Here is a 24,640-nt window from a genome sequence, read left to right as displayed (position 1 = left end):
ATTGGATGCATGAGGAGAAATAGCCCGCGCTCCACCGGTGGTACGGTGGTGGACACGCACACACACACACACACACACACACACTCCTCTCTGTCTCTGTCTTTCTCATTCAGTCTCTCACTCTCTATATATACTCCCCCCTCCCCTTTCGTTCTCTCTCTCTCTCTGTAACCCACCTGTGGATCCCCTACCTGGGCGAGGGGGCGGGGTCAGTGTGTGAGCACCTGTTGTTGTAAAGAGAGAGAGAGAAAGACGTGCCTTCGCGCTCCTCGATCGCCCCTTATCCAAGAGGGAGGGAGGGAGCGGTTGTGCTTTACTTCCGTCGGTTCCTGCTTTTATGACGTTTGTGTGTGTGTGTGTTGGTGAGTGCGTCCGACTGGTGTGTTTGTAATTCCCCTTCCCTTGTGTCCTAAGCCTCCGTCCCAACGCTCCTCCACGGCTCCTGAAGGACTCCGGGAAACCAGAATTCCTCCCCAGGTACGTGTCTCGTCATTTACCCGACCGCACACCTCCACCTCCACTGGGGCACCTGACTGGAGGGACCGGGCACAGGGGTGGGATCACAGCACCACCAGGGTCTGGTCACTAGGTCGACTCCTACTGGACACATGAACTTGGAGCTGATCTGATGAGATAAGGAAGAGAGGGAAACCTGTGACTTGACTTGAGGAAATATGGCCATGGCTGTGGTTATGGTGGACCTCTGCAGTGATGTGATGTGGCTTGAGGATATGAATGGGTTTGTGGTGGAAACTGAATCGTTATTAAACTATAAATAACCTATTCATATCACTGGGCCAGGCATCATATGTGTGTGTGTGTGTGTGTGTGTGTGTGTGTGTATGTATATATATATATATATATATATATAGAATACATATATATATAGAATACAGCATTTAAGTGCAGATGTTTGGATACATTATAAGTTTCTCTCTGTTGTATTAGGAGCATCAATTTTTCACAGATAGTTCACTGAAACTTCAGCCTCAATCATTTAAGCTAAATTGTTTTCATATATAAAGTTCTGGAGGCTTTCAATCTTGTGGTTGTTTAAATAAGATGTGACCAACATGGGGGTGTCTTTCATGTATTTGGACATTCGGTGTGAACGATGAAGTGATTCCATCGAATGATTCTACCGATCCAGATTAAACTGACGTGAATGGCAGCATTTATCAAATGTTTACGTATATTATAAAATCTATACATTTTTGTGTTCAACCCAGTGAGAAAGAGTATGCAGACTGAAGTTTAGATCCGGTCAGATGATAGCTGTGACTCTGAGTTAGTAAAGAGTATGTAGACTGAAGTATATATCAGATCAGATCAGATGATAGCCGTGACTTTGAGTGTATGAAGCCATAGGAGCAGCTCTATGATTCTGGACGGATTCTTTCTCACCTTGGACGGCTGGCTTATCAACAGGCAGGTGCTCTGAAGGTAGTAAAGGTCGAAGAAGAGAGGGAGTGGCCGCCATCTCATGATAACCAAGCCATATAAGCTCTATATATTTATAAATGTACGAGGAAGTCATGGGTTCATTACGATTCAAACGTCGTTTAGATTCAACTTTTCTGGGATAGGTAGTACGAAGTTCTTCACTAAATATCTCTCTACTGATTCACATACTTCTATATTGAACCACCTACCTATCGATCTACCTACCTCACTATGTCTATATCTATCTATCATTCTATCTACCTACCTAGCTACCTCTATATCTATCTAACGATCTATCTACCTACCTAGCTACATCTATATCTATCGATCTATCTACCTACCTTGCTGTATGTCTCTCTGCAGCTCTTTATCTGTCTGTGTGTCAATCTATCTCGCTATTCATGCCTACCTACCCGCCATTTTGGTCCACCCATCTGTTGAAGTGAGGTGACATCTTGACGTCCCTGCTCTCTTGCCGCTTTCAAAACAGCTCGGAGGTTCGGAAGCTCTTGCGCGTCTTTACGTACACCTTCACTTCCGAAACAAAGTGTTCAGGAAACGCCTCTCAGAAGTTCTTAGGCTATGACATAAAACCGGTTTGTGAGTGAGACTAGACTTCATAGCAACAAGTATGGATGCCCGCAGGAACCTCTTTGCGCTTCTTTGCCGATTCAGATGAACAGTTATTAGAACTGCTTGCGATGGTTGAACATGAGCGAAAAATGTATCAGGTGATGTTTATAATTGTAAGCTATATCGTAACGCAAACGTTAGAATGGATGTTAAGTTCGCCTCTTAGTGCTTGCTGCAAGTTCACTTTAGTCTATCAATGAAATGGGCAGCAATTGTTGTGACGTGATCTCGGAGGATTTGGGTTGCTTTATTTCCACACAAAACTTTGAACTCAGACCCAACAGAGTGTTCAAAGCACTTTCCTCCGAGCTTATGCTCCGAACCTCCGAACCTCCCGGACATCACTGTTCTCTGTGTATGTGTAGTATGACATCACTGTTCTCTGTGTACGTGTAGTATGACATCACTTTTCTCTGTCTAGGTGTAGTATGACATCACTTTTCTCTGTCTAGGTGTAGTACGACATCACTTCTCTCTGTCTAGGTGTAGTATGACATCACTTCTCTCTGTCTAGGTGTAGTATGACATCACTTCTCTCTGTCTAGGTGTAGTAGGACATCACTGCTCTCTGTCTAAGTGTGGTATGACATCACTGCTCTCTGTCTAGGTGTAGTAGGACATCACTGCTCTCTGTCTAGGTGTAGTATGACATCACTGTTCTTTCTTTATGTGTAGTATGACATCACTGTTCACTTTATAGGTGTAGCATGACATCACTGATCTGACCATGGGTTCGTTGTTGACATACTTTGAGTCCCTGTGTGGGAAAAAAAGGGAAAAAGGTAAGAAGCTCCCTCCGTGTGTGTGTGTGTTTGTGTGTATATTATTAGCATAGTAGAATTATAGCATGTGATTATACTATTGCTGTTAATATATTTATTGTATTATTGGCCTAAGTATTAGTAGTAAAGTGTTCCTATTATTAACTGTATTATTATTATAATTAGAAGTATTAGCAGCTGTAGTCATTGATTTGTATCCTCACATTGTTTCCTTATTCATGATATCACTTCCTGTTCAAGAGGAAGAGCGGTACATCCATGCCAACAACCGACCTCTGAACCTCCCCTATCAGTACGCTGTGAGTGGACAATCTCTAACCAACCATAACCAATATAAACTTTTCTTTCTGAGATGAACCAACTGTCGCCTCCTCCCCCATCTCGCCTCCCCTCACTGGCCACTATCTCTACTTCCTGGTCCGTATTGCAATGATTCTTTATTAGTTGGCGCGATCAGCAAACCCTCATGGCACCACCGTGTGTCTTCAGTTATTGAACATTGTGTTGTGTATGCTCAGCTCATTCAGCTAAGGGTCTACATATACGGTTCATTTAGCCATCTTTCTCTCCGTCTGTTTATCTGGCCCATGTATATAGTTTGCTTGATACCAAACAGAAACATGAATCACTGCGCTGAATTGAATGGCCCATGTTCCATGTAGCACACATGTACGTGCACTACAGCGCGTGTACATGTATGTTTGTGCGTGCACTACAGCGCGTTCGCATGTATGTTTGTACGTGCACTACAGTGCATGCACATGTCTCTTTAAACATGCACTCTGTTCTTCTTTCCCAGGACAATGCCATCAGGACCTCTAAGTACAATGTCTTCAGCTTCCTACCGCTCAACCTCTTCGAACAGTTCCAGAGGCTGGCCAACGCCTACTTCCTGGTCTTGTTGATACTGCAGGTATGTTTCCACACCACCTAGCTACCTACCTAGAGACCTATCCATCAACCTGCCTGCCTACCTACGTGTGTGTGTGTGTGTGTGTGTGTGTGTGTGTGTGTGTGTGTGTGTGTGTGTGTGTGTGTGTGTGTGTGTGTGTGTGTGTGTGTGTGTATTGGTCCCCAGTTAATCCCTGAGATCTCGTCCCTCTCCTGGTTCACCACGGTGGTTCCTCTCCTTCTGGTTCTCACCATGACTGCCGTCAAAGACGCCAGCGATGACATCGTGAGAGACGGCAGATACTATTTATTATCGCCATCATGATGATCACGATGATAATAAACACTTGTTATGTTACTTGATGTATTCATAAATTGATGTATAAAATGTATCTTTTACTATTATTATTATTATGGTGATCCTATTCAATTAAGGTACAGATAAGGTAGATAACAGAAAGTACTGCTTGTATTTGTACTTGTAATTTCATTGACACCATCGCTTAGAGGCAAACTTCCGCTTTATTGATCAAAGCGAATAGTCTTTGGTTTATGGTTGAATTGGGTGAACGATGAATTCATGACTTCACCTGGTAATTTTCCCGACAAATCAGAACCGGCACAGAAGCGACAAGCAGGTGAACAACCGTTGTGTGGACGTCCTCATCGATGGAGAGTGAGTCCCCACTTTCAAAGTCTCCAAATCCCTGGAAGTCTAAAGTTCACTGGAGTGAAAATATTCAAAACATGCTGCTTGCGCATGTGTCTCTATGCGGTTGTTTGTGTGTGTGTGTGTGTGTGTGCGTGTGTGTGTGTGTGTGTGTGTGTGTGTTGTCTTTCTTCCTTTTTAAACATGCTTCTTGCATGTCTTCTCCTCCCAGACTACGGAGTGAGAAGTGGATGAATGTTCAGGTTGGAGACGTCATCAAACTGGAGAACAACCAGTTTGTTACGGTGAGTACGGATCTCTCTGTCTGTCTGTATGTCCGTGTGTCCATGTATTTGTCACTCTAAGTCTGTCTGTTTATCTGTCTGTCACTGTGCATCTGTCTGGCCGTCTGTGTGTCTATCTGGCCGTCTGTCTGGCCGTCTGTCTGTCTGTGTTTGTGTGTTTGTGTGTCTGTCTGTCTGTCTGTCTGTCTGTCTGTCTGTCTGTCTGTCTGTCTGTCTGTCTGTCTGTCTGTCTGTCTGTCTGTCTGTCTGTCTGTCTGTCGCTTTATGGCTGTCTGTCTGTCTTTCTGGGTCCATCTGTCTGGCTGTCTTTCGGGGTCCGTCCGTCTGGCTGTCTTTCGGGGTCCGTCCGTCTGGCTGTCGTTCTGGGTCTGTCTGTCTGTGGCTGTCTGTCTGTGGTTCTGTCTGACCATCAGTCTCTCTGACTGTCTATCCCAGGCTGATCTGCTGCTGTTGACCTCCAGCGAGCCTCTGAACCTGGTCTACATAGAAACGGCTGAGCTGGATGGGTATGGCATCACTTTTTATTCTACTTGATTATTCTAGTGGTTTTTGGGATGCTGGAGGACTTAAATGTGCAGTGGAAGGTCTACTCGTTTTGATATGGATGTATGACCCCCAGACATGTCGTCCCTGGTACTAAAATAAGACCATCCTTTAAAGCAGGGATACCCACACTTTTTGGGCTTGCAAGCTACTTTCAAAATGATCTACCTACATAAAGAAATGCTCAACATCTATTTATTTATATAAACTGAGTCCATACTCTGATGACTTGCGGTGAATGGAGTCAGCCAGGGTTGCATAGTCCGGACAGTAGCTGCTGGTAGTTGTTCTCAAGAAGGCTTTCAAATTACCATCAGTCATAGTTGAATGGTATTTGCACTTAGTCAAGTCAAGTCAAGTTTATTTGTATTGCACATTTCATATGGTATACACTGACTCACAGACTTAATAATCTTCATGTGGGAAAAGGCTGACTGGCATAAATAAGTGGAGCCAATAATGCTGTCAAGGAGGTAGCATTTGTCCTCATGGTTGGACACTTTTCCTTTGTGGTTAAGTTCCAAAATTATCCATGAGCCCTGCACTTAAGCTCAACATCAGCTTGCAAAAGCAAGTTTTTGTCAATCCAGTGGTAAATGCCTAACGGATGATACTTCATTTATATATACAAATTAAATTAAAAGAAGTATCACAATGCTTTTTTTTAAATCTCATAGTGTTCGAATTGGGGCTAAAACAGTGGGTTCAGTTACACTTTTATAGCAGGTAATATAATGCCGGGATCTGAACATTCTGTCTTGTGTCGTGTGTGGTGTGTGTGTGTGTGTGTGTGTGTGTGTGTGTGTGTGTGTGTGTGTGTGTGTGTGTGTGTGTGTGTGTGTGTGTGTGTGTGTGTGTGTGTGTGTGTGTGTGTGTGTGTGTGTGTGTGTGTGTGTGTGTGTGTGTGTGTCTAGGGAGACCAACCTGAAGGTGAAACAGGCCCTTACGGTGACAGGAGATATCGGCGACAGCATCCCCGGGCTTGGAAGCTTCAAAGGTGACACACACACACCAACTGTAAAGGGTCATTAAATAAAGTTTAAATAAAGTTGTTGCTACTAAGTGGTGTGTAATAAAGTGTGTACCATTTCCCTGCTTTAATATGAATAGATTTGTCAGTCAAATTTACTTTTTTGGAGGACTTTTAATTTGAAATGTGTGTTCCCCACAGGGGAGGTGCGCTGTGAGCCCCCCAACAACCGCCTGGACAAGTTCAAGGGCACGCTGACTGTGAACGAGCAGACGTACGCGCTGGACAACGACAAGGTGCTGCTGAGAGGCTGCACACTCAGGAACACCGAATGGTGCTTCGGCCTCGTCGTCTTCGGAGGTAAAACACTGACCCCTGCAGGGCGCTGATGGTACTGCGTATAAAATAACTGCTACTGATAACGGTAGGATAAGTAACATCTAAAAAGGATTATGTTTTGTATTTTGTTGAGTTGTGTACTTATAGTATTCCAAATGTTTCCGACAATGTTCAAACCCAGAGAAATCAGTAAATCTGTAGATTGAAGTTAGCGGTCTGTTATGTTTGAAGTGGTTGCATGTCAAAGGCTTACTCACTCACTAAACACGATCTCTACTGGTAAACATGCCAGTAGAGATCAAACTTATCGATATGATAATTAAATATCAGTCTATTTTACGTCAGTTTAACCTGACAGATCGCTAGCGGGAGAAATTACATATCATACATTTAACAAACTGTCACAGTTCTTATAAAATGTTATTATAACATCTTAGGTACTTTTAAAGGGGATCCCCCACACTGGCACACCCCTCAAATGAGAGAGTAGCTTCTGAACGTACGTGGGTTGTGAAAATACCCAGCATGCAACATCCCATCGGTTACTGCAAAACAATGGGAAACAGTTTGACCGATCTTTAACGACGTCAATGGTCCAACTTTTCCGGGATTTTGAACCCATAAATAATCCATTAAAATATCGAGAAGACTTCATTTTCTGTCCATGTTTCCTGTCCTCAGGTCCGGATACCAAGCTGATGCAGAACTCTGGGAAGACGGTGTTCAAACGGACCAGCATCGACGGCCTCATGAACGTGCTGGTTCTGTGTGTAGGTCACACACACACACACACACACACACACACACACACACACACACACACACACACACACACACACACACACACACACACACCCGCTGTTGTTACAGGCCGGCATGTGGCTCAGGAGGTAGAGCCGGTTGGCTGGTAACTGGAAGGGTTGCTAGTTCGAGCCGAGACACCTCACCCCGACTGCTCCTGATGAGCTGGCTGTTGCATGGTGGACTCCACCGTCTGTGCATGAATGGATGAATGTTAGGCAATGATTGTAAGGCGCTTTGATTGGCCACTGGTTAGCAAAGCGCTGTATAAATGCAGTCCATTGACAATTATCTTTTATTAAATAATGCACTGAGGGCTTTTGATGCATCAATAAAGTTGGAGTGCCCTTCTCCTCTCCAGATCTTTGGCTTTCTGGCCGTGATGTGCAGCATCCTGGCGGTGGGTAACGCTATCTGGGAGGTGAGAGAGGGCTCTGTGTTCACCGCCTTCCTCCCGCGCCCGAAAGGCGTCAACGCCGGATTCTCCGCCTTCCTGACCTTCTGGTCCTACGTCATCATCCTGAACACCGTGGTGCCCATCTCGCTCTACGTCAGGTTGGTTCAGAAGCCCCCTAGTGGTGGACAATATAATTACTTTATACTAATTAGTGTTTAACTTCGAGGAGGATTCCAATTTGAGTTCTTTCATGTTAATCTTGTCATTTGTGTGGTTCTTAGAATTGTAACTGGTCGTGAAATTTTCCATTAAACCGTTGATCGAAGGTTGAAAATATTTCACTCTGTGCTCATTAACAAGGTTGGGGTTGGACGCTCTCTACTTCATTTCTATCTTTCTTTTAATTTTGTATTTTTCTTTTCTCTATTTCTACTATCCGCTTAACAAAGTATTGGTTTGCAACAACCAGCATTGTTTTAGCTGAGGTTTTAGTTATTTTTTAGGGCAAAAACGATCACTGAGATAGCGTGTGACACGGACAACGATGGCAAAAGTCATGCCTCCTCACAAAGTTGCCTCTATTAGATGCTGGATCTGTGATCACTTTTACAGAAGATAACTTCTTGAAATCAGGTTTCTTCTATGGAGTTTAAAAGAGATGCTTTGGATGACACGACACTCTGGACTACACAGGAGTCCATTCATGCTAGTTAAATATTTGGTTCAGAGAGTATATTGTTGGACCTAAGTGTAGCACTAGACCCTGCCAACCACACCCAATAAGTGGCTTTGCTGGGCTCCTCTGACATGCAGAACAAAGGTAGACGTTGTAACACCAGTTGATTGCAAGTTGGCAAAAGGTAACCCGCAGAGCAGGGGGAACATGCTACATGCTGACATGACACAGATGAGAGGAGAACTCTCCTCTCATGTGTGTGTGCGTCTGTGTCTTGATTATCCAATGCACCACAGGTGTGCAGCCTCACTCAGCCCCAGAGTCTAATCAGCCTGACTCAGGCCAGGTGAGGCGGCTTCAACCCGTCAACGAACACACATCTGGGTCCCAAACGATTAAAATGCTGCCTGAATAGGCTGCATTGGGGAGAGGTTGACTCATGGCTCACTCTAATGTTTACAACATACGCTGCCTGCCGAGGTTCCTCCAACGAGGCAGGTTTTGAGGCAGAGTGAACATATCCTTGGTTTGTCAAGATGTCCCACAATCCCCTGCACTTGCTCAAACTAAGAAGAAAAAAAAAAAATCTAAGTTATATCAAATAAGAAGCTTGCTACGGCTTTTGCTACAATTGATTTTGACAGGACTTTCTGTATTTTTGCGACACCATGATGTAGTGACTCATTATGTTGCCTTTGAAGGCTGTCTCAATCCAGACTACTTTACTGCTAACTTCATACAAAAATACAGCCTCCACAAGAGGCTGTCTCGATAGACGGCATGGCAGCAGACAGACCGATGCTTCATTGAGACTGGGGAAGTGAGAGTGGAAGTAGACTTTGGGGAGGTGTCTGGAGAGTGGAAGTAGACCTTGGGGAGGTGTCTGGAGAGTGGAAGTAGACCCTGCCACACGCCATCTAATTGGCTTTGCTGGGCTCTTCCGACACAAAGCACAACAGGGAGATGATGTAACGCCATTATTGGCTAGTTGGCAAAAGGTAACCAGCAGAGCAGGTGGTCCGTGCTAACGTGTGTGTGGGTGTGTGTATTAGCCAATGCACCACAGGTGTGCAGCCTCACCCTGATTCTAATCAGCCTGACTTAGGTCAAGTGAGGCGGCCTCAACCAGCCAATCACCACAATCCGCACATGGCTTTGAATTGATTTAGAATTTTCAGTGAATTTTCTGACATAAAAAAATCACTGCATTTGTAATTGGTCACAGATAAAAATGTAACTTCACTTACTGCTCTTTGTGACGGCAGACTAAACCCTGACACTAATAAGGTCTGGTTCTGGTTCTCTTGGAGTTAAGTGCAGCATAAGACAGATTTATCACAAGTTCCTCATCGTCTTCCACTTTGAGTTGGTCTGTCTGACTGCGTCCTAAGGAATCATAATGTAATATATGTCCTTTAAATATATTACAGGGAGAACTTTCTCAGTCTGGAGAGCCTCATATATGTTTTGGTGTTGCACAAGGAAGTTGTCTTAGTCCTTTACTATTCTCAGTGAATAAGCTACTGCTTGGTTACATTATCACCACTGTAAACTAAAATAGCTATTGGGGTGATAATCCAAACATACATCTCTGTTTAACCAAATTATACTAATGCTACTGTCAATAAATGGATGAGCAATAACTTCATAAAGCTTAATGAGGATAACATTGAAATCATTGAAAACATTAAGTTGGGCCTCAAAACAATAGGGACTCCCTTGATTTCTTGGACTCAGATTTGATTTGGGTCCCACATTAGCAAGGTGACCAAAACAACCTCTTTTCATTTCGGTAAGATCGCCAAGGGACAGCCAGTTTTAACTCAGTTGTAGGCTCATGCTGAAGAACTGATCAAGCCTCCCTAACTGACTAACTGACAAACAGTACACCCTAAAGAGAACTATTACTATACTATTACCCGTTGCTGAATTTATGCATTGATCAACGTCTCGAGTCTACGGGTTTGTAGAGCACTTTCATGCTGATGAATGCAGCGGCATCCTCTGTATGAAAGATGCTACATAAAAAAGCTGATCTAAAGATATCATCCTCATTATTTTCCTTATTAATAATCATTTAATATAACGATTGATTTGTGTGTGTGTGTGTGTGGGTGTCCCACCTCAGTGTGGAGATCATCCGTCTGGGCAACAGCTTCTACATCGACTGGGACAGGAAGATGTACTACCCCAAGAGCGACACCCCGGCACAGGCCCGGACCACCACACTGAACGAGGAGCTGGGCCAGATCAAGTACATCTTCAGTGACAAGACCGGGACCCTCACCCAGAACATCATGACCTTCAACAAGTGCTCTATCAACGGGAAGTCCTACGGTAGGAGCATCGGGGAAGTCTCCCGCCTCATGCGGGAATAGGTCGGCAGTAGCTCAGGAGGTGGAGCGCGTTCACTTCTAACCGGAAGGTTGCAAGTTCGATCCCCAGCTCCTACTAGCTCAGTGTCGAGGGGACGCCTCACCCTGACTGCTCCCGACGAGCTGGCTGTCGCCCTGCGTGGTTGACTCTACCGTCGATGTGTGAATGAATCGTTGTAAGATGCTTTGGATAAAAGCATCAGCAATATCCCTAAAATGTAGATATAAATCAATATTGGGTTTTAAGGTAACCATTCAATCATATCAATATTTATAATTTTTTTGGGAGAATATACCAAAAATATTGTCCAATTTAGTTGAAAACACACATTTGGAGGTATAGGTAGAAACTTTATTAATTTTGTTGAAGATACAGCATATTTTGCACTTTTTTTTAAATTAGAAAGAAATATATACTTTTGGGTTGAAACTTAATGAATTGATGTTTAAATCGTTTTTTTTCTATTTCCCCAGGGGAAGTGGTTGACTTTACGGGACAACGAGTTGAAATTACGGACGTAAGCTGTACAATTCTTCGCCATTCATTCCAACATCGTGAACTGCAGTTGCAGTGTTAGTGTTAAAGTATAGTTAAAACTTGCGGGAAAAATAAAGTACTGAACTGAACTGAGTTGTCTTCTGGTGACTACAGAAAACCCAGACGGTGGACTTCACCTGGAACGAGCTGGCCGACCCCAAGTTTGTGTTCCACGACCCCAGCCTGGTGGAGCTGGTGAGGGAGGGGGACCTCGCCGGCCAGCACTTCTTCCGCCTGCTGGCGCTCTGCCACACCGTCATGCCCGAGGAGAAGACCGAGGGTGAGGACCCTCTCTGGTGCCCCCCCCCCCCCCCCCCCGGGATTGCTCCAGAGAGGGCTGCCGTTAGCATTAGCATTGTATATACAGTCTGCTGCTGTTTGGTCTGCTGTGTTGATCATTAGCGTGTTTCAAGAATGAAAAGGAGAAAACTTTATTGATTTGATGGGTCCTGAGACCAAAGTAAATCAGATGCCCTCATCAACATACGTGCACGAGGTGACCGTGCCAGGGCTTTCTCCTAAAGGTGCAAAGTGCCATGTCAATTAATTAATAATTACATTTGACATGATGGACATGATATCCTATACAATTAAAACATAATACAGGTGCATCTCAATGAATTAGAATACTGTGGAAAAGCTTCATTTCAATATTTCAATTTAAAAAAAGTAATGCTGATATATTATATAGATTTATTACACCAAAAGTGATATATTTCAAGCCTTTATCGTTATTAAACTTGATGATTAATCAGCTCATGAAAACGGTTTTCATGAATGAATATACAGTATGAGTTTCACTTTTTAAATGGAGTTATTGAAATGAATGAACTTTTCTACAATACTCTAATTCATTGAGATGCACCTGTATATACCAGGATGCCCCCGTCTCTCCCCGACCACCAACAGCAGGAGGAGGAGGTTGTTGTCCCCCCTCCTCACCCACGGTGCGTGTGTGTTCCAGGGGAGCTGTACTACCAGGCCCAGTCCCCAGACGAGGGCGCCCTGGTCACGGCCGCCAGGAACTTCGGCTTCGTGTTCCGATCCCGAACCCCCGAGTCCATCCGCATCATGGAGATGGGCCAGGAGGTGACCTACGACCTCCTGGCCGTGCTGGACTTCAACAACGTCCGCAAGAGGATGTCCGTGATAGGTGAGACAGGACCACATGTTAGACAGGAGGAGGAGGGAGACAGGTGAGACAGAACCACATGTAAGACAGTACATACAATAGGTGAGACAGGACCACATGTAAGACAAGGACGAGGAGGGTCTATAGACCCTAGAGTCTAGGGTCTATAACATATAACCGCGTTGCCTGATTACAGTTTAATTCATTTTTCCCAATTTACGAGCTCTCCTTTTGAAGAATAATCACCACTCCATTCGTTTCAATGGGAATCGCGACGCTATGCTTTCAACATAAAGTGTACATATTTATAATTTGAAATTTGTCCCAGCCTTTATACCACAGACACTATAGGGTCTATAGCATATAACCGCGTTTTCTGATTACAGTTTAATGTAACAGTAAGCTGACAAAATCGCTAATTAACACCGCAACTGCAAATTTACCACACGGAGATAACCATGGCAACCGGTGAAACAAATTTTCCTTTTGCCATCATTCTGCTTGCGCATCCGCCGTGTTGATAAACAAATAATCCCCCTATACAGCTGATAGCATTATTATGAATGCTGTTCTAACCTCTATGTGTGTGTGTGTGTGTGTGTGTGTGTGGTCACCAGTGCGTAGCCCCAAGGGGAAGCTCATCCTGTTCTGTAAGGGGGCTGACACCATCGTGTACGAGAGGCTCCACCCTTCGTGTTTGAAGCTGAAGGACACCACCACCAGCCATCTCAATGTGAGTATGAGTACCATAGGATCGGTGAATTGGGCATTATTATGTACTGAGAGAATCCAAAGAAGGACTGCATGTGGGAGGACTTGTTCTCTACTTTGTCATTGCTTATCATTCAAATATTATAAGTAAAGTACAGTATGTTGTAGAAGTTCACGCTAAATAAAGCATTCTTATGTATATACTAAATATATAGAGAACTATATATCGATATATACATCTCTACATATATATTATAGATAATATTCTATTCCCTTCTGTGAATTAAAAAAATAATTATACACGCTTTAACATTATCAGAATCAATATTTACTGTGAATATTTACAGGTGCATCTCAATAAATTAGAATATTGGGGAAAGTTAATTAATTCAATAATTCAATTTAAAAAGTGAAACTCATATGTTGAACAGATTCTCAAAACCCAAAGTTTAATATTTCAGGCCTTTCATTGCATCAATCTTGTTGATTGTGGCTTACAGCTCATGAACACACAAAAAACACTTGGGAGTTTCACTTTTTAAATTTAATTATTGAAATTATCAACTTTTCCACAATATCCTAATCCATTGAGATGCACCTGTATACTGAATAACCAGCCTATTTACTGTGGAGGTACAAGATCTTCCCTGGGTTCAATGTCTCCTGAACACTGTCTTGTTTGTGTGTCCAGGAGTATGCGGGGGACGGCCTCCGCACACTGGCCCTGGCCTACAAGGACCTGGACGACGACTACATGGAGGACTGGAGGCGGCGCCACCATGAGGCCAACATCGCCATGGATGGCAAGGAGGAGCGGCTGGACGAGCTGTACGAGGAGATAGAGAAAGACCTCATGGTCCGCTCACTCACTTTGTTTTACTTCTGTTTGATTTCATCGTTATTAAGCAGGATAGCCTCGCCGTCGGTTAATGTATTTTGAAGCTGAAATGTTCTGGGTTCGAAACATAATTTTTTAAAACGTAATCTGGCAGAGAAGAAGAAAGACGGCTACTTTGTCCTGCAACCGTTTTGATTACAGCTTTAAGTTTAAAATGTATTCATAAAAAATATCTTTTTTTTGGGGGGTTTTGTGGAGCAATTGTACTGTGAAGTGGGTACACAGGCTTTAACAGTGTACACTTAAAGGTAGAGCAGTTGTTTCTGACTCCAGTGTGTGTTGTGGTTCCAGCTACTTGGAGCGACCGCGGTGGAGGACAAGCTCCAAGATGGCGTCCCACAGACCATCGAGCAGCTGGCTAAAGCCGACATCAAGATATGGGTGCTGACAGGGGACAAACAAGGTGGGGAAAAGAGAATGGCGATAATTCATTATGTACATTATTGGAATGTTTTAATCGCCAAACATGCCAACAGTCGCAGTTCCCAAGCAAACCCCGGCAAACTCCCTCAAACAGAAGGAGGCACCGGGCCATCTGGTAGGATTGAGGTTCTGAGAGGTTCCGGAAGGCTCTGGTCTCAGCATGTGTGTGTGTTGCCACAGAGACGGCGGAAAACATCGGCTACGCCTGCAACATGCTGCGGGAGGACATGACGGAGGTGTTCATCGTCGCGGCCAACACGGCGGAGGGTGTGCGAGAAGAGCTGGAGTAAGTAGGACCGAGGAGAGGAACCAGGATGGCAACCCAACAGGACTCCCTATGCTACTCGGCATGACTGACTGACTGACTCCCCTGTCCTCCTGTGTTGCAGGAAGGCCCGGAGGACGATGTGCCCAGACGCTCCTGATAAGCCCGTGGTGGTTGAGTCCCGGGCCGGCCTGTTCTGGCGCCAGAAGACCAGGAAGGTGGAGGATGAGGCTGTGAACGGAGAGTACGCGCTGGTCATCAACGGACACAGCCTGGTACGGGAGGCAACTGCTAGGAAGCTAAATTAACTATTCATGTGTTGTGTTCTACAATCTTTTGGCTAATCCTCTTTTGATCTTGGCATCTTTCTCTCATTCTTTTACACTCATCTTTAAACATCTGCCTATGCATCTCATCAAAGGCAATGCCATTTATTTTCTTAGGTCCATTTCAAAGAGTAACCCCATAGTGCACTAAAGCGAAAAGAAAATCCCTAAAGCAAAGCTATAAACTTTAACATAAAACACAATTGCGAACATAATGCTCTCAGTAGTCAGCCAACATGTCTAAATCAACCATTAAACTCTGGGAGAGGGAGTCCCTCAAACGGTTCCTGTAGTTGGTTTGTTCCCGGGTGTGTTGAGGTGAGGTGTCCCCTGACTTCAACTGCTCCTGGCATTTGGTTGTTGCCTCACACGGCTGACACCACTGTCGGTGTGAATGGGAGCATAAACGGGTGAATGTGGGGCACTAGTTGTAAACTGTTTCAGTGGGTGTAAATTCACTCAAAGCGCGACGTGACCACATTCCATTTCCTGTTTGCAAACTTCATTACCCACAATTCCCCTCCCAAGGCGTACGCCCTGGAGAAGGACCTGGAGCTGGAGCTGCTGCGGACGGCGTGCATGTGCCAGACGGTGATCTGCTGCCGGGTCACGCCGCTGCAGAAGGCCCAGGTGGTGGAGCTGGTGAAGCACTACAAGCAGGCCGTCACGCTGGCCATCGGCGACGGAGCCAACGACGTCAGCATGATCAAGGGTGAGACTGGGGGGAAGCCCGCCGCCTTATGTGATAGCATGAGGGAGGGTGTGGATACATTCTCCCAATGGAGGAGCCTTTTTATTTACATGTCGACCAAATTATGATAATTTCTTGTGCACCTTTTTTTAAAGTAAGAAAAAGTGTACGTTAAACATGTTAAATTCTAAACAAACCTTACTCTCCCTGACTCCGCCCCCAGCCCTCTTGTTTCCCCATCCTCTCTCTCTCCTCGCCCCACCCTCCTCTCTGTGCCATGTCCTCTCTCTTTAAATGCCCCGCCCCTACCTACACAACTGCCTGAGGACAGCTGAGGACATCACAATCTGTGACCTTTAAAGGAAACCCTCAAACATACCTATTTAATACAGTTTTTTCTGAATCCCTTTTATTAAAAAAAAATTATTTGCATTCTATTGTAAAGCACCTTGGATTGCAATTTTGTATGAAAGGCGCTATATAAATAGTTTGATTTGATTTGATACATATGCTCCGCCCCCTCTAGCGGCCCACATCGGGGTGGGGATCTCCGGCCAGGAGGGCATGCAGGCCGTGCTGTCCAGCGACTACTCCTTCGCCCAGTTCCGCTACCTGCAGCGCCTCCTGCTGGTGCACGGCCGCTGGTCCTACTTGCGCATGTGCAAGTTCCTCCGCTACTTCTTCTACAAGAACTTCACCTTCACCTTCGTCCACTTCTGGTACGCCTTCTTCTGCGGCTTCTCGGCACAGGTGAGTGTGAAGCGTGACGGAGTGGATTCAAAGGGGTTATCTGGTTGTGGTCCGACGTTTTTATTACCTGCTGTCATTCACACTTTGTCCAGTAGGTGGCAGCAGAGAACAGTCGGTTTTCCTGTGTAGCTAGCTTTAGCAGTAACTTGTGGAGGAGGAGGAGCCTACTTTGTGGCCTGCGCCTCTAATGATGAAGGATGACTTATTGAAACGAAGGACACGTTAAACAGTTAAATTCCCAATGAAGGCCCTTGTGAACCTGAACAAACATTCAGCCAATGAAATTAAGCCTTGCGTGTGTGTGTGTGTGTGTGTGTGTGTGTGTGTGTGTGTGTGTGTGTGTGTGTGTGTGTGTGTGTGTGTGTGTGTGTGTGTGTGTGGTTGTGTGTCCTCCCCTGCAGACTGTGTACGACGAGTGGTTCATCACTCTGTACAACCTGGTCTACACGGCTCTGCCAGTCCTCGGAATGAGCCTCTTCGACCAGGTACGTACGTCTTGTTGCTGCTATGTGTCTGTTGAGGAACCAAGCCAAATAATTGTAATCTTGTGTACAATAATGTAATAAATGTAATTCGGATTGTGATTGCGGTTCACGGTGCGTGCAGGACGTGAACGACCGCTGGAGCTCCCAGCACCCCCAGCTCTTCTCCCCGGGGCAGCTGAACCTCTACTTCAGCAAGAAGGCCTTCGTACGCTGCATGATGCACAGCTGCTACAGCTCCCTCATCCTCTTCTTCATCCCCTGGGCCGCCATGTACGACACGGTGCGCGACGACGGCAAGGACATCGTGGACTACCAGTCCTTCGCCCTGCTGGCGCAGACATGCCTGCTCATCGCCGTCACTATACAGGTGAGGGTTGGTTCATTTCAATAGTTGTTCCTATACAACTTGTTGAATCTGTTTATTTCAAGCCCTCCACATCATAACATTGCAGCATCGCCACCACCGCGGGGAAACTCCCGCCACACACAAAGAACTTTCTAAAACAGATAAATGGCTACCGTAAATAATAGAATAGAGGCACCACAAATGTAACTTAACAATGGTGAGAATGCACAGGGAGGTAAAGGCATAGGTGAGGTCGTACCAAGGTCATGTCATATTTGGGGGAGGTAATGAACAGTAAGGTCATATACAGGGGAGGTAATGAACAGTGAGGTCATATACAGGGGAGGTAATGAACAGTGAGGTTACATACAGGGGAGGTAATGAACAGTAAGGTCATATACAGGGGAGGTAATGAACAGTGAGGTTACATACAGGGGAGGTAATGAACAGTGAGGTTACATACAGGGGAGGTAATGAACAGGTTAGGTCAAATACAGGGGAGGTTATGAACAGGTTTGGTCAAATGCAGGGGAGGTAATGAGCAGGTGAGGTAATATACAGTGGAGGTAATGGGCAGGTGAGGTCATATACAGGGGAGGTAATGGGCAGGTGAGGTCATATACAGGGGAGATAATGGGCAGGTGGGGTCATATACAGGGGAGATAATGGGCAGGTGAGGTCATATACAGGGGAGATAATGGGCAGGTGAGGTCATATACAGGGGAGGTGATGTACAGGTGAGGTCATATACAGGGGAGGTGATGTACAGGTGAGGTCATATACAGGGGAGGTGAGGTCATATACAGGGGAGGTAATCGGCAGGTGTGGTCATATACAGGGGAGGTAATCGGCAGGTGTGGTCATATACAGGGGAGGTGATGTACAGGTGAGGTCATATACAGGGGAGGTAATGAACAGTGAGGTCTTATACAGGGTAGGTAAGCAACAGTGAGTTAATTTACAGGTTGATTTAATGAGCCGGTAGGGAATGTAAAGGGCAGATAATGTACAGGTGAGGTCTCATACAGGTTAGATCATATATTTGATGTGCTGGAATAGAAAGAGAAATGCGTGAAAGGTGTGAGCTGAGAGTGACCTGTTATCTGTGTGTTTGTCCAAGCTGTGTCTGGACACCCACTATTGGACAGCGGTGAATCAGTTCTTTGTGTGGGGCAGTCTGTCTGCCTACTTTGCCATCACCTTCACCATGTACAGCAACGGCATGTTTCTCATCTTCACCTCCACCTTTCCCTTCATTGGTGAGTGATGTGCCCTCTGCTGGTAACGGCCCTGAACAGCATCTCACAACCGCAAATACTATCATGTACCATATGAGCGGAGGAAAGGGGTGGTAATGTCAGCTAGTGTATGATGGAGATGATGTCAGAGCATGTGGGAGGAGTTGAGATGATGTCAGAGCATATGGGTGGAGTTGAGATGATGTCAGAGCATATGGGTGGAGTTGAGATGATGTCAGAGCATATGTGAGGAGTTTAAATGATGTCAGAGCATGTGGGAGGAGTTGAGATGATGTCAGAGCATGTGGGAGGGGTGGAGATGATGTCAGAGCATGTGGGAGGAGTTGAGATGATGTCAGAGCATGTGAGACGTGTTGGGATGACGCGGTTCCTCGACAGGCACGGCGAGGAACTCCCTGAACCAGCCCAACGTGTGGCTGACCATCCTGCTCACCTCCATCCTCTGTGCTCTGCCCGTGGTCGCATACCGCTTCACACTCATCCAGCTGTGGCCCACCATCAACGACAAGGTACAGGCTACAGAACCATACGATATGCAGTATGTGAACTATACTCTAGATATGTACTGTGTAATATACACTGGATATATACTAAACATACTATACTCTAGATATGTACTGTATGTACTATACACTAGTGATGTACCATGCTCTAGATTTATACTATATGTACTACTCTAGATATGTATGTACTATATACTAGATATGTACTGTATGTACTATACTCTAGATATGTACTATGCAATATACACAAGATAAATACTATTTTCTATACCGTAAATATGTTCTACGTTTATTATATACTTTAGATATGTGCTGTATGTCTATACACTAGCTATGTATGCAGCAAATGTCCATGCCACCCTCCATTTAGGTGACTTATTTTGGGCTCCTTCAGACAAAGGACGCAGGGTGGGGGTCTTAAAAATGGGTGTATTGCAAAGGTGTGATAATGAACATGGAAAGGATGATCCGCAGCCATCCGAGTGTGTGTGTGTGTGTGTGTGTGGTGTCTGGTTTAACCTGTGCACACTGATGCTCAATGTGCAACTGGTGTGCAGCCTCACCCAGCCCCAGAGTCCAATCAGACTCCGCCCGGTGAGGCTGCATAAACCAGCCATCATCCCCACAAACACTTGCACAATGTACTTTATATAAGATATGAATGCATGTACAATACAGGAGACCATACACTAGATAAGATGCTGGTAGGTGAACAAATGGCTGGGTTTATGTTTTAGCTGACTATAACAAAAGTGTGTAAAGACCCATCTGTTTTTATTATTTTCCTTCTCATCTTCTCCCACCTCCCTCTCTTTCCCTCCTCCCTCTCCCTCCTCCTCCTCTCTCGTCCCCTCCCTCTCCCTCCTCCTCTCTCCTCCCCTCCCTCTCCCTCCTCCTCCTCTCTCCTCCCCTCCGTCTCCCTCCTCCTCCTCCCCTCCCTCCTCCTTCTCTCTCCTCCCCTCCCTCTCCCTCCTCCTCCTCCCTCCTCCCCTCCGTCTCCCTCCTCCTCCTCTCTCCTCCCCTCCCTCTCCCTCCTCCTCCTCTCTCCTCCCCTCCCTCTCTCCTCCCCTCCCTCCTCCTCCTCTCTCCTCCCCTCCCTCCTCCCTCCTCCTCCTCTCTCGTCTCCTCCCTCTCCCTCCTCCTCCTCTCTCCTCCCCTCCCTCTCCCTCCTCCTCCCTCCTCCCCTCCGTCTCCCTCCTCCTCTCTCCTCCCCTTCCTCTCCCTCCTCCTCCTCTCTCCTCCCCTTCCTCTCCCTCCTCCTCCTCCCTCCTCCCCTCCGTCTCCCTCCTCCTCCTCCCTCCTCCCCTCCCTCTCCCTCCTCCTCCTCCCTCCTCCCCTCCGTCTCCCTCCTCCTCCTCCCTCCTCCCCTCCGTCTCCCTCCTCCTCCTCCCTCCTCCTCCCCCCTCCTCCCCTCCGTCTCCCTCCTCCTCCCCCCTCCTCCCCTCCGTCTCCCTCCTCCTCCTCCCTCCTCCCCTCCGTCTCCCTCCTCCTCCTCCCTCCTCCTCCCCCCTCCTCCCCTCCGTCTCCCTCCTCCTCCCCCCTCCTCCCCTCCCTCTCCCTCCTCCTCCAGGTGAGACACAAGGTGCGTAAGGAGGCGCTGCCGGCTCCTGCTCCTCGCCGGCCCCCGGCCCGACGTATCAGCACCCGGCGCTCCGGCTACGCCTTCTCCCACGCCCAGGGCTACGGCGAGCTGGTCACCTCCGGCCGCTTCCTCCTGAGGCGCCCGCAGAAGATCCGCACGGCCCTCCTCTTCCCCCAGTCCGACTCCCCCCTCTCCCAGGGCCAGCCCCAGCTGTACCGCCCCATCACAGCCCTCAACAGGGTCCCGGAGGAGGAGCAGCCCGCCCAGCACTCCTAGGGGACAGAGGAGGAGGTGGCACAGTGCTCCTAGGGGACAGAGGAGGAGGTGGCACAGTGCTCCTAGGGGACAGAGGAGGAGGTGGCACAGTGCTCCTAGGGGACAGAGGAGGAGGTGGCACAGTGCTCCTAGGGCATAGAGGAGGAGGTGGCACAGTGCTCCTAGGGGACAGAGGAGGAGGTGGCACAGTGCTCCTAGGGGACAGAGGAGGAGGTGGCACAGTGCTCCTAGGGGACAGAGGAGGAGGTGGCACAGTGCTCCTAGGGGACAGAGGAGGAGGTGGCACAGTGCTCCTAGGGCATAGAGGAGGAGGTGGCACAGTGCTCCTAGGGGACAGAGGAGGAGGTGGCACAGTGCTCCTAGGGGACAGAGGAGGAGGTGGCACAGTGCTCCTAGAGGACAGAGGAGGAGGTGGCACAGTGCTCCTAGGGGACAGAGGAGGAGGTGGCACAGTGCTCCTAGGGGACAGAGGAGGAGGTGGCACAGTGCTCCTAGGGGACAGAGGAGGAGGTGGCACAGTGCTCCTAGGGGACAGAGGAGGAGGTGGCACAGTGCTCCTAGGGGACAGAGGAGGAGGTGGCACAGTGCTCCTAGAGGACAGAGGAGGAGGTGGCACAGTGCTCCTAGGGGACAGAGTAGGAGGTGGCACAGTGCTCCTAGGGGACAGAGGAGGAGGTGGCACAGTGCTCCTAGGGGACAGAGGAGGAGGTGGAACAGTGCTCCTAGAGGACAGAGGAGGAGGTGGCACAGTGCTCCTAGAGGACAGAGGAGGAGGTGGCACAGTGCTCCTAGGGGACAGAGGAAGAGGAGGAGGAGAAGTAAGGAGGAAGCAGTCTGCTCCTAAAGTATGGATGAGAAGTAGGTGAATCTGGAGGTGGAGGTGGATGAGGAAATGGACTAGAAATCTTCCCTTATGGGGTCAGGGTTGTCTTTGCGGTTAATGTGTTTGTAAACTACGTCATTTCAATGGAAAAGGGGTATAGAAGACACATTCACAAAGGGTAGGATAGTGTATTAGTTAGGACGTTTGACTCCCAGCTGAAAAGGTTCTGGGTTCAAACCCCAATGTCTGCTGACTAAGTAGTCATCGTAGAGCTACCTGCTCCTTATTGGCGTCTTGAAAGAATTGGTTGGTGGGTTTCGCTCAAAGCAACTTTCTGCTTTTATGACCAAATAGATTTGAATGACTAACGCAAGAACATGTCTCCAGTGTGTCTCTTTGTTGACACCCCCCCTGTCCACAAATCCTTGTTTTAATTTCCTTGGCAGTATTGACTGATTGACGGCAGAGGAAAGATTTGACAGAGAATTTAGCTCAGAAAATGTGTGAGTTTAGGGGGGACCATTAACCAAATGATTACATTTCTTGTGCCTTTGTAACGTTAAACAGAAAGTATTTAAAAATTACTCTAAGCACCAGTAAGGTATCACATTCAAAATGACCTCACAGGATATTCTAGTGTGTCATGGTACTGGATTGATTTAATTCCAGCTAAACGGTATTGGGTTCCAACCCCGACCACACCAGCACCCCTTACCCCTAACCACTGACCCATCATCCTAGTGACAAGAATTTAACCATGTCACACTCAATTGACACCAATCCAGCCCAGAAAAAGTCCGGCCCAGCATTAGGGTTTCTGATTCCGTGTCAACTTCTGTTATTCGTGTGTCGTATGGAAGTACCGTCTTTTTGGAATAATTTCATATGTTTTTTAATGAGTGTTTGTGGTAAGTTTACAGTGAGTGCAAGGGGAGTGTAGGTTAAGCGGTAAGCTGCCTCGCTCAATGCAGTCACACAATCCAGCCTGACATTCCCAGATCAGTTAGCAAATGCCTAGTCCAGAACCCCTGAGACTTTTTTTTCTTCCATTGGTGTTATCAAGGCAGACGTAAAACCCTCTGGACACAATTGGATAGACAATCAGAGCAACCACACACCAGAAGCAGCCATCTTGGTTTTTATAAAAAATGCTCACATAGGGAACTCCTCTGTACTGTTATCGTATAAAGGCTGCACCATAATCTACCGACCCCGGACGTTGACTGGTGGAAATATGTCTGAGTGGGGAGGGAGGCAGACGCATACGCCAGGGCAAATGAAACATGAGCTTGCAGTTTGCTCTGGTTCCCAGGCTACTACAGATGGCCTGCGGAGGTCAGAGCTTGGCGTAACTCAAGCAATTGCTGGTCACTCTTTTCAATCTATTTCAATCAATCCTTTTTATCCCTGGTTTGGGAACCCCACGCGCAAGCTAGATGGTTACCGAGCCAGTTAGCTAGCCGGTTAGCTCCTCTGTCTCCCAATCTGTTAATATGGTTGGTGGGACTGGGAAGCTAAGCTAGTCCCACTCTCCCAAACTACGGAGAAGAGAATCTATAGCCAGGACCTCCATGGTACACTAGGGGGCAAGAGCCGTAGTTGGACTGACTCTGGATCCCTGAAGAACGTCATCATCGCTGACTCTAAGGGCTGCAGCGCTCGGGATTAGGAACTGACCTCTGCCCCAAGGGTTCGTGGGTAAAATGCAACCATGAGTGGAAGAAGATGTTGAGAGCCCAAACAATATTCCTTGTTCACGGTGTCTTCTACCTTCTATTTTCTTGTTCATATCCAATGTTTGTGGCAAATGTTTCTCAGAATTACCACAAAGTAATATTTGGCTGATTTTCTTGGTATTGTTAGAGATATTGTAAATTGAGGATGTTTAATTGCATTTTGCTAATTTGAATTTTTACGTTTTGCCTTGTTTCTATCTTTCAACAACTATTTTGTAATTCTTACTTGAAATGCCATTCTGCTGTGTCATGATGTCAAAGAATAAAAATACAAACATAGTTAAGGAAATCATTAACTTCAACTGTTCTTTGGTTTCTCATAGCTATAAGTGTGCACACATCAAATTCATTCTTATAAATAATACATATACATTATTAAATACATCTGTTCTTTATTACAAATTCATTTGACAAACAAAACAATGTTGCCCAAATACAAAAATAAACGACGATTACAGATTCTGGAGAATCTGAGTTGAACTGAGTCATCCAATATAAATAATACTAATCAGTATCTAAAATACATAAATAACACTGTTGGCTCCTGTAGGTCTCTATTTTAAACTGTGCATGCTTCTCATTTTACAGGCCTGTGCACTGACAGTGAAGGTCACACCATGAAGAATGGGGAGAGGCAGGCTTTATAAATAGTCTGGCTGCCTACAGGCCGGTCTGGCTGCCGTACCTCGGATCACATACATTAACATAAACGTCACATACACTCTACCTGCTGAGAGCCATGGCAACATGTCAACGTGTTAGACACATTTCTAAAACACTGGGACATCCATGAATGATCGCTTCTGGGGTTGTGTGTGCGTGTGTGTGTGTCTTCTCTTCTCCCAGTGGTTTGTTATATCCATCTAACTTTTGAGATTAGCAGATGGATGATACATCACAATATACAAGCCAGGCAAGTGAGAAAAAATGAAAACAAATGAAAACATCCTAAACAATTATTGATGAGACTTAAGTTTGCCCTATATATTGTCCAATTAGATCACTGTGTGGTGGCATTCCCTGTTGGAAGGCTACGCCAGAGGTCAAATCACTGCTTGGCGCTCATGTCTTCACAGCGATCCAACGTGAGCC

At 46.3% G+C, this 24,640-nt stretch overlaps 1 protein-coding gene across 1 annotated transcript; it reads left to right on the top strand.

Annotated features, from left to right (window-relative positions):
* The first annotated feature begins 97 nt into the window (after positions 1 to 97).
* On the top strand, positions 98 to 23,827 carry atp8b5b (ATPase phospholipid transporting 8B5b). Its single transcript, XM_060038070.1, has 28 exons — positions 98 to 477; positions 2,777 to 2,858; positions 3,099 to 3,157; positions 3,658 to 3,771; positions 3,937 to 4,035; positions 4,364 to 4,425; positions 4,631 to 4,703; positions 5,139 to 5,209; positions 6,161 to 6,243; positions 6,418 to 6,576; positions 7,237 to 7,325; positions 7,718 to 7,911; positions 10,558 to 10,766; positions 11,279 to 11,322; positions 11,457 to 11,622; positions 12,307 to 12,495; positions 13,092 to 13,207; positions 13,877 to 14,041; positions 14,375 to 14,486; positions 14,687 to 14,792; positions 14,896 to 15,046; positions 15,626 to 15,809; positions 16,315 to 16,538; positions 16,940 to 17,023; positions 17,145 to 17,390; positions 18,490 to 18,628; positions 19,007 to 19,137; positions 20,702 to 23,827. Exons 2-28 carry the CDS (start codon positions 2,804 to 2,806, stop codon positions 20,987 to 20,989), a joined length of 3,612 nt encoding a protein of 1,203 aa, XP_059894053.1. The 5' UTR covers positions 98 to 477; positions 2,777 to 2,803; the 3' UTR covers positions 20,990 to 23,827.
* The last annotated feature ends 813 nt before the right edge of the window (positions 23,828 to 24,640 follow it).

The sequence above is a fragment of the Gadus macrocephalus genome, chromosome 19 (genome assembly GCF_031168955.1).
Source record: "Gadus macrocephalus chromosome 19, ASM3116895v1".
In the NCBI taxonomy this organism is placed as follows: domain Eukaryota; kingdom Metazoa; phylum Chordata; class Actinopteri; order Gadiformes; family Gadidae; genus Gadus; species Gadus macrocephalus.
Note: the sequence above shows the minus strand (reverse complement) of the source record. Positions and strands in the feature narration are given on the sequence as shown.